General features: G+C 48.3%; 1 protein-coding gene across 1 annotated transcript; it reads right to left on the reverse strand.

Annotated features, from left to right (window-relative positions):
- Window positions 1–235: 235 nt before the first annotated feature.
- LOC132427448 (protein SPATA31F1-like) lies at window positions 236–10044 on the reverse strand. The gene is given in 6 exon segments (XM_069540780.1): window positions 236–3453; window positions 3456–5309; window positions 5312–5640; window positions 6652–6712; window positions 7261–7306; window positions 7884–10044. Coding segments are annotated over 6 exon segments (4062 nt in total). The 5' UTR covers window positions 8028–10044; the 3' UTR covers window positions 236–1825.
- Window positions 10045–10622: the final 578 nt, after the last annotated feature.

Here is a 10622-nt window from a genome sequence, read left to right on the forward strand (position 1 = left end):
GCGGCTTGTGGGATCTTAGTTCCCTGACCAAGGATTGAACCTGTGCCCTCTGCAGTGCAAGTGCGGAGTCCTAACCACTGGACCGCCAGGGAATTCCCCTTTCTTCCAGTTTTGAGATATAATTGACATTCGGCACTGTATAAGTTTAAGGTGTACAGCATAATCAAGGTTTTTTTTATTGTGACCCTTCTGGGGTCCTCATCAGCTGAGTACCCCAGTAATCCTGTGGCAGTATTCCCTATTCCATAGCACTCATCATACGAATGTAATGATTTGTCTGCCTCCCCAGCCCCGACTTTGGATTCAAGTACTATTAAGGTATTATTATGCACCAGCCGCTATCCTAAGTCCTGGGGTTATAACACACTATTGTATTACTCAGGCAAGAATGAGATACCTATGGATGAGAAACCTAACAAGCAGAGGCAGTAAACACAGGAGAAAGGGGGCAAAATTGAGATATATCGAGATTAGAACACAGTGACTGACTTCATGTTTGGGCTGAGCAAAAACATGGATTTATAGTTACACCAATCCCTGACATTGGGAAACAGATTTGTTGGGTGGGGGGTGAGTGTTCAGAAATTTTGAATTAATTTGCATTTCCTTTGGACAATAAGGCTCAACTCACTTCTTTTCATCACACGATGGACAACAGACTAAAACTCAGTTTATTCCTCTCCATGCTCTAAAAGCACTTGGGTATTGGGTTGGCTTCCTGGCTCAACTTCTTTTGAGTACATAGCAAACCAGCCTTTTCTCTTATCATGCCTTCTTCAGGAACATGTCAGCTTCTTTTTAAAAAAAATATTTATTTATTTTGGCTATTCTGGATCTTAGTCGCAGCACACGGGATCTTCGTGGCAGTATGCGGGTTTCTTAGTTGTGGCATGCGGACTTCTTAGTTGCGGCATGCAGACTCTTACTTGCAGCATGCGGGATCTACTTCCCCAACCAGGGATTGAACCTGGGCCCCCTGCATTGGAAGCGTGGAGTCTTACCCACTGGACCACCAGGGAAGTCCCAGGAACATGTCAGCTTCTATCTCAGGGACTCAGACCCCCATCTACATGGTCTTCCTCTCTGCTTCTGTCCCTGCCTACCCTTGGGGGTGGGGGACAAGCCCCTCTCCATGTCCTACTGTGATCTTCATTCCAGGTGTCATTCATTCAATGCAGCTGTTAGGCAGTGGAAGTGGGATATAGGCAAGAGAGCTACAGCAGCCTCCTAGGTGAGTTCTCCAGAAAGATCTAACGAATAACCAACAGGGAGCAGAGAGGGGAGATTCTACCATTTGCTTTTGACGTTAGTCATATTAGCTACATGCTGTTGGTAAACAAAGCGCCTCCTCAAGGTTGGAAGACTGGCACTCCCCTCCAGATTGTGGGCATATATAGAAGTCATCAGTGAATTTTGCCTGTGGGATTCCTGGCCACTCCTTCTTGACAGTACTATCCTCATGTCCACATGGCTCCTCTGGGCCCAAGGTCGCCATAATAGAAGTCAAGTCTGACCTTTACCTTCAGTGTACCTTAGACAAGGGCCTTCCTTCTCTGCTCCAGTTCCTTTATCCACAGTCCGGGGAGGGGGTGTTGTTGTGTGGAGTGCGACCCAGCTTAAGTGTGAGTTAAAACTCCTTCCCTAGATAAAAAGGACATTTACCTCCCTTATGCCTTCCTTGAACACACCACAGTAGAGAGGAGGAGCAGACAGACACCTCTCTGCTTAGAGATATAGAGTATATTTTGGGTGGCACTCTGCCCACCTGTACATTAATGAAAATGACAGTAGCAGTCCTCTTCAAGGGATGCAGACGTTGAGGAGACTACAGAGTCTTTCGAATGCACTGGGTCTTCTTGAGCAGACCAATGTTTCCATCTGAGGTGAGAGGTGAGAGTGAGGGCGGGTCCCCTGGTTGGATGGCACAAGCCACTCGTGGACAGTGCCGAGGGCAGCGGCGGGGGATGCCCAGGACTGAGGCAGAGTGGAGTTGATGGGAGTGGGAGCGGTGCCGGAGCTTACTGTCTGGGGAATGGGGACCATCCAAGAAGGCCAGGCCCACCTGCTTCTCAGTAGGCAGAAATTGGGCCTTTGGGTCCCCTCTTGTCTCCTCTGTCTTAGTTCGCCCCTTGGGACTTTTGGCTGGAGCCAGGCTCTTTGCTACATTTTCTTTTCTTGTGTTAGCCACTTTCTCACATGGGGAGGACATGGATTCCTCATGCCCTTTGCCTTTGGTTTTGGGGTTAATACAGTGTAGAAAAGATTTCATCTTATTTCTCAAGCCAGATTCTGGAAGGCTGGGCCTCTTGTGAGTATAGCCTGGCATCATCTGCCCCTGCAAAACCTGACCTTGTAAAGTTTGGCCCTGCAATGGCTTACCTGGAATGAGTTGGCCCAGGAAAGGCTGGCCCTATGATGCCTGGGGCACCACAGGCTGGACATTCTCAGGAACGCTTGCTGGTTTGAGGATGACATTGAGCTTGACTTGACTGTCTTGCAGGTCATTCTTCTCAGAGTCTTTCCCCCCAGGGACTCCAGGAGGTATCTCTGGGAATTTAAGCTGAGGGTGATGCTGGGGACTGTGCTGACAGGGAGCACCAAGGTGATAGCGATGTCTCTGTTGCCAGGGGCTGCAGGGTGTCCTGTTCAGAAGCATCCCTTCTGGCCTCTGGGCTTCAGCAGAGTGGCTTTTTTCTCTTGTGGAAGAGACTGCAAACCCGGCATCCCCTTCTCCGTGGTCCCCTGCCATTTTGGGTTTGCCTGGCTTCTCTCTCTTTTCTGCCAGTGTGGGGTCTTGGACTGAGTCCTTGCTCTTGTCAGGGCTTTGGGGCTCCTCTAGGCTGGGGTTGTTCACACTGGCCTCCAGCTGAACACAAAGCACCTGGGTCTCTGTCATGTCCCCACTGGGTTGTGAGATCTTGGAGGCCCAGTGGACAGAATCATGGGGTACTGCCCTGGACCTGGGTTGTTTCTGTTTCTGATGCACTGCCTTTAACTCAGTGGCCAGTTGTTGTTTGAGGTGGAGCCATTCTGGATCCAGGGCACGTGGCATATCTGGTGGGATGGGGAGTTCCTGGAGCAGTGTTTTTCCGTGGTTGTTTAGACTCCCAAGAGACTCCTGTGTCCATATGTTCTCTGGCATTGCTACAGTTTGTTCCCAGGACTCCCTTGCCTTTAGGGGAATTCCCAGTTGTATCTCTAGGATCTTCTTTCTCAGATGGAAATTTAGTTTGGCCAAGGTGGGTTCCCCGAGTGAGTATGGCTTCACAGGCTCTGACTGGCTTTCTAGAGGCACCATCTTGATTATTCCTTCCATCTGCACTTCAGCCTGGAATTCACCTGCAATGTCTGCACAAGTCTCGTTGGCATCTTGAAAGCCTGGCCCAGGACTTAGACCCTGCTCTTCAGGTAAGGTCACCTGAGTCAGAGGTTCTCCTGGAAATTCGACAGGCCAGGCACCATCTCTGTTTTCATAGCTTGGGAAGTTATTGCTGGGGCCATGGCCGTGGAGAGAACCACATAATAAAGAGCAGGCATCCCTGACAAGAAGGCCAGATCCTTGTGCCGTAAAGCTGTCTCCAGTGTCTCAGTGGCTCCCTCGGACAGGGCTTGGGGCAGCTTAGGGTGTTCAGTGTTAGCACCTGGTGAGGTTTGCTGCTGCTGCTCAAGGGCCGTTGGCATCCAGGGTGTAATTTTCTGTTGTTTGTCTGGATCATTTGCTGCCTGTAGTTCTAGGGGCTTGCTTTCTGGGGTGCAGGTAAAGGGAGCCAATTCCAGGACCCCAGGAATTCTACACTCCCAGGAGCCACATACGCAGACAGGAACCTTGCCCTGGTGAATCTGCCCACATTTGGAGTCGATGTAGCTCTGCAATATTGCCTTGGCCTGGTCAAACAAGTGCGGCATAGGGACTGACACTGGGTCCTTGACGGCTGGGAATGGGTTGCCAACGCCAGTGCCCTCTAGAGCTGTAGGATGGGGGACGTTCACATTGTCTAGGGCTGTGCTGCTCCAGGAGAGAGTCTGCTCGTCAGCAGGGGACAGAAGCAAATGGATGGACTGCTGGATCTTCTGGGGCAGGCCCCAGCGATGGTGAATCAACTGTCACTGGAGGTGGAATTCCAGCAGCCTCCTGGCATGCTCTGGGAACAAGAGTAGTTCCCTTGTGAGGACTGAGATGGGCTGCCCTGGCCAGGAAGTTGTCACAGTCTCAGAAGACTGGGCTTTGTCACAGGGCTTATACTGCACGGGGCTCTGGGTGCGCTGATTTCTCTGGAAAACATCTGGCAAGCCCCACTGAAGCTGGAGCTGCCTCTGCAGCAGGTGCCACTTCAAGGCTTCACATTCATCCAGGGTCAGAAACGGGATATTGATCTGAGCTTGTTGGTGCTCAGTTGGAGCAATCCAATTTGGGGAAGATGGAGAAGAGGGTGGAGCTGACTGGAGTGGAGTTTTAGGCATCAGAGGGAGGAAGGAGAACTCCTTGAAGAGAAAAGGATGCTTCAAGGGGGGCTTGGACATGCTCCCGTTCATGGAGAGGCCTTGAGAACCCAAGAAAGTGTCAACCCGGGACTCACTGTGCAGAGAAGGGAGGCCACAGAATGGCTGGCTATATTTCGGCTGCACATGGCCCACTGAGTCGTTAGCCTGTTGCCCAGGCATTAGATAAAGGCCACTTAATTCTTTAAGGGCTGGATAGGGCAAGGCTAGAGCCATATTGTCTGGGATTTGCTGGTAGTAGTGTCTTTGTTCTGGGTCCATAATGGACCACTTAGAAACCCAGAAGGCCTGGCTGGGCTGGCCGGCCATACGTGAACCCCAGTTCTGGTATGAAACGGTCCCAAATTTCTCAGTAGAGAACTGAGAAGTATCATTCTGGATGAAAGAGACTGGTTGGTTACGTACAGGGTGGTAAAATAATGGCGGATCTGGTATAAGCTGCCTCAGGGACTCTTCCACACGTCTGGGGAGCCCCCACCTCTGGAAGTGCATCAGTCCTTTTACATGTACCTCAAGAAGCCTCCGGACTTCAGTACTGAGGAATAACAGGTGGGCAGGGAGGACAGTGACCATATGTAAGGCCATAGCATGTGTCAGGGCTGTGACTTCTCGGTTCAGGGTTCGCAGAGAGACCTGAGAATTCAAGGGCTGCTGGCCTTGGTTCCCATAGACAAGGTTGGGGTTGCTCTGCATCATCTCCTGCAGGTTCACTGAAACCTTAGTTTCCTCAAACCTTGAAGAAAACATAGTCTCTGGGCCCCTGGGCACCTCTGGTACTTGAAATCCCTGCCTTAGCTTGAGGTGTTCAGCCAGTAATCATGGATGCTAGCTGCACCTGTTGACTGGGCCGATGACTGGGTTAAGGATTTCTCTGACACTGTGAAGGTTGCAGATGGAAGTGAAAGGTCTTTGGAGTGTGGGGAACGATGCTCCAGTCTCTGCTCAGAAGACACTTTAGACGTGGACAAAATCTCTAGGTAAGAGCAGCCCTGTGACAGCCTCCTTGAAGTGGGGGAGATCAGGGTGTTCTCACCCACCACCACCTGCTGAATCTCCAGAGCCATGGCATCGCAGGTTTGGCAGCAGGAATCTGCACACAGGAGCTGCTGCACACTCCCCTCCCGAGGAAGCCAGCCCCGGCTGGGAGGGAAACATGGCAACTGTTTGTTACTGATGGAGTGACATCTGCCTCTTCGCAAGTGTGTGGCCTGGAGATTGTGCCTGCCCTCCCCTAGTCCTGTAAACCCTGAGGCCTGCATCCGCTGGGTGTTTACTCATGTGCTTTTTTTTTCCTAGGGAAATGCCATTTGGCAAGTTATGGTGGGCTGGGCTGAGGGCCTGGGGCTTATTGGGCGAGGTCTCAGACGACAGCTGGGAGCACAGGGCCTTGAGAGACTGGGAGGTGGGTGAGTTCCCTGCTGACCTGTGTTGAGAAGCTGAACTAGAAGGAACCAGGTAGATGGGGGAGCCAATGGTTAGCTGATGGGGCAGCACCAGGAACATCACCAGGTAGAACCTGGAGTCATTCTCTTTTCGGGCTTAGGCCGCAGCCTGGTATCCAGTATTTCTAAACTGTAGAAAAGGAGATCCTTTTGGGAATTCTGTGTTCTGGGGATTAAAGGGGATTAAAGGGTGTACACAACATCTCTTGAGAGTCCAGATCTAGAGAAGAAGGGTATAATATATGACAAGCTCCTGTCTGAGGGCTGTCCCAGGAACTGGCCCCGCTGAAGACAGAACCAGAGGAGGTAATGTCAGCAGGGTCCAGGGGGCTGCCCTTGAAAGGGTGTAGCTGTAAAGAGAATATGAAAATGATGAAAATTATTCACTCAATTATCCATCCTCCTGACTGTAAAACTTGTCTTGTGGCTGAGTGCAAACCCATGTAGAGTCTTTTATGAACTATGCACTAGTGAAATTCTGAATTCCAGGGCCACTGTGAGCCTAGCACAGAGCAGAACTAGGAAACTCCTGTCTCCTGAAATATCTGATCCCCCTCTGCCCTGGCAACGCTCTCAACCAGTGCTCCAGGCTCCACTGTCTGGCTCCCTCTCAGCCACTGTCCTTCTCCCCAACCCTGCCCCAGGCCAAGCAGAGAAATGATCACAGACCAGGCTGGGAGTTGGGAGACTGCAAAGAGCAGGAGATCACCTTTTCATGACAGAGAGCAGCTCCCATGGCTTTTCAGCTTCTTCCTGGGAAAGTCTCCTAGCTGAGAAACCAGGTGACAGTGTTACATGGAGCAGGAGTGGACCCAGGGACATCCTATAGGAAGCTGAAGGCCTCTGAATGAGAGGAGACCGCAAACCCCAACAGTTAGTGCTGTGAGGCACGTCTGTGTACCACTCAACCAGGTATGGTGTGCTCTCCTGGACCTGCTCTCATTTGATCTTCACAACTACACTGTGAGTGAGGCAGGATCATCAGATGCCCATTTCATGGTAACAAGACTGAAAGATGAAGTGACTTCCACAGGGAAGTGGAAACTAGTAAACATAAAACTAGTAAATGACACAATTAAGGACTTCTTCCCTGTTTCCTCACTCTTCATTCCCAGGGGTAAGGTAGAGAATTTTGGAACATTTCCAGACTCTGATTTCCCACCCAAAACAGTTTTCTGGCAGATTTTGTCAACTTGGAGAACTGAAGCCTTCAGTGGTTAGAGCACCTGGCTCCTGGCACCAGGGGTCATCGAGGGACAGGGTTCATGGGAATCTCACCCACAGTGGAGGGGAGTCAGAGCAGAGACTGGGACTTTACCTCTTGATGCTGCATCTCTAGCCCTTTGTCTGACTTTCCGGTGACGCTTAAAGGTCAAAGAGAGTGTGAAGCTGGGACACGATTTTCTTTTTCATGTCTAAAGTGAAACAAAGGAAATATACATTTCCCAGTCTGTTTCTATATATTTGTCTGTATGTTATACACTGTCCTATATTGCCTTCCTGTACTCCACCCTTTCACCTGAATATTTCATTTTTCTATTTATTGTGTGCTTACTTCAGGGCTCTCCACATTCCATACCTCCTGTCCCCTTTCCCAGGACAGTATTTTCAGGGGATTTAGTGTGACACAGGAGGAATAATGGAACTGATTAAATGGTCAGTGGTTCTCAGCCAAGGGCTTTTGCTTACTAAGTCCACCAATCAGAAAAATCCCCCATTTTGGGAGGTCAGAAGAGATCCAGTGAGGTGGATTCCACTTTACCTAGGACTCAACCCAAGCCCGATAGAGAGATTCTTGATTTTTCAATTAGAGTACACTGCAGGGATGGCCTGGCAAAGAATTATTTCTAGGCTCTGAGAAAGAGAATTACTATAAAGAGTAATTGAATGTATCTTATCTGAGGCTTGATTGGTTCAGCCATGGTCATCGTGTTTCCCTACCAGGCAGCAGCTCCTTTTAGGTTCCAGTGTTAATCCATGGTAACTCTTTTTCACCTGCCAGATAATTAGGATAATAATGAAGATGGAGCCATAGGTATATAAGGGATACCCCAAATCCCACAGAACAGAAGTCAGGCTCAGCATGGTCTAAACCTCATTAGCATAAGGAGACCAACCATCCCTATATGTAGGCATTCAGGGTCCTGGTGCCTGATGACTCCCAGTGCTATGTCTTGTGGCCTCCGCCTCACAGATGACAGAACCAGGCCACCAGACTGTATCACAAAGCCCTCCTGTTTCACAAGGCAGGTGTGGTGTCAAAGACCTTTACCTGTCTAGGGAAGCTCACTGGTGATTCAGTCTGTAGATGAGGGTGTCTGGTTGTCTGTAAGGACTGAAGGCGCCGCTCACAGGCAGTGTCTGTGCTCCCACTTTGTCTTCATTCTCCACACCCTCCACCAGCCTGACAGCTCGGCTCTTCCTACGCAACAGTTGTCTGGTCACCCATCCCCCGAAAACTGAGGAAGAGTGGCTGGGACAGAGGAACCTCTATAAACTCCTCCACCTGTACTGGAAATATATGTGCAAAGCACACATGAGTTTAGGGACAGCAGAGTCTGGTATGGCTTGGGAATGGAGAACTTTGATGTTACAGGCAGTGGGTGATGGGAAACCAGAGGTGCATGAAGGGGACCATAGTTGATGTGGCAGGGAAAGGCCAAGGTGGCAGCATCTTTAAATTTAAATATGTGGCGGAAGGGAAGCCTCTATTCTGTGTGGTGGGAAGAGAATGTAAACACTGCCTTCAATGGAGGCACATGAATCTGGTTCACTTCTGGAGGACTATCCAAAGCTTTGTGTTCCAAAGCACCTCTACCCATGTGACAGCATTCCACTTGCTCAGGAAGATGACTTCCTACAGAGATAAGTGGCCACTTCCAACTAAGGATTATTGGAATATATGGCCACTTCCATATATCTACTCTGGATATATGCTGTTTACCTGAGGAGTTCGTTTTTTTTTTTAACCTGGATTTTGCTAACTTTTAGGAATGACAGGTGTTTTCCAACCAGCCCCAGGATCCATCACTCCTACACCTTGACTATTGATTTAGACATTATGTTACCTGCTTGGCTGTCTGTGGATATCGTGATATGACTCCAATATCTCAAAATTTCTGAATTTCCTTGAGAGTCTTTCCCTGGTAAAAGTGGTCTCCCAGCCAAAAAATTCTTGGCCTCAGTATCTCTGAAGTTACTACTTGGTCCTTCCTCCAGCATCCAGTCCTTCACCCATCTGGCATGGTGAGCCATCAATCTGTGCTTAGTCCTAAGCTGGGCAGTGTCGAGGGTACAAAGATATTTTAGTCATGTTGCCTTCCTACTTTCAAGACACTTCACTATCTGGTTTCCAAAAGAAGACTAATCCACACAAAGTAAGAGCCAGCAATGGAATTATTTATTTATTTATTTATTATTATTATTTTTTTTGCGGTACGTGGGCCTCTCACTGTTGTGGCCTCTTCCGTTGTGGAGCACAGGCTCCGGACGCGCAGGCTCAGCGGCCGTGGCTCACGGGCCCAGCCGCTCCGCGGCATGTGGGATCTTCCGGGACCGGGACACGAATCCGTGTCCCCTGCATCGGCAGGCGGACTCTCAACCACTGTGCCATCAGGGAAGCCCAACATCCCATTCTTGAGGGGAAAAAGCATCGATGGATAGTCAGAGAAGGCTCCTGGGTGGAGAGACATTGGAGTTGAATGTCTAAGGGCAGGCTGTGGGTGAAAGGAGTGTGTGTAGGAGAGAAACTTACCAGTAGATGCATGGGCCATGGAGTTAATTTGGCAGTAAGAAATGCAATCTACCTCTAGCAGAGGTGCAGGTGGGTGGACTGGATTGGATTGAGGGGAAAGGTTGGAGGAGCAGGGATGAGGTCTTTTGATGGAGGCATTTATTTTATTTCAATAACTAAAAGTAATTGCTTTTTTTAAAAGTAGGCACACATATACATGGTACAAAATTCCAAAGGCAGAAGAAGGTGTGTAGTATGTCTCTTTCTTACCCTTGTCTGCCGTTTTCCTTCCCTGTGTATCTTTCAGAATTGATTCGGCATAGGAGGCATAAATAAAGTGATATATTTTTCTTCACAAATGGAAACATATTACAGACACTTCTTATCCTGTTTTATTTAATAATATGAATATATCTTGTGTATCTTTTCTTTGATGGCTGTACAGTCTTCTTTGATAGAGCTACAACACAATTTATCTTCAATGTCACATTTGGTTATTTAGTTATATGTAAATTTAGTTAATTATAGTTTTTTTGGCTCTGAATAATAATGCTGACACGAACCTCATATATATGTCATTGTACACAAGTATGAATATATATGTAGGAGAAATTCCTAAGAGTTGAATTGATGGATAAAGAGGTTTGAGTATTTTAAGTGTTGATATTGCCTAATTGCCCCACCAGTTGTATGGATTTGTATCCTCACCAAAACTGCCTACGGGTGCCTCTATTCCCATACATGTCACATTTTTTATCCTTGTCAACCTGAGAAGTGATAAATGTATCTTGTATATTTACAAATTTATTTTAAGGTAGGCTAGGCACCTTTTTGTATATTTCCTTTTTTGTTAATTCTCTGTTACTATTTTTTGCCAATAGATTATTTATCTTTACTTATTGATTTACAACTACTTTTTAATATTATGAAAATTAGCTCTTTGCATA

Source organism: Delphinus delphis, chromosome 6 (assembly GCF_949987515.2).
Source record: "Delphinus delphis chromosome 6, mDelDel1.2, whole genome shotgun sequence".
NCBI classification, from domain to species: Eukaryota; Metazoa; Chordata; class Mammalia; order Artiodactyla; family Delphinidae; genus Delphinus; species Delphinus delphis.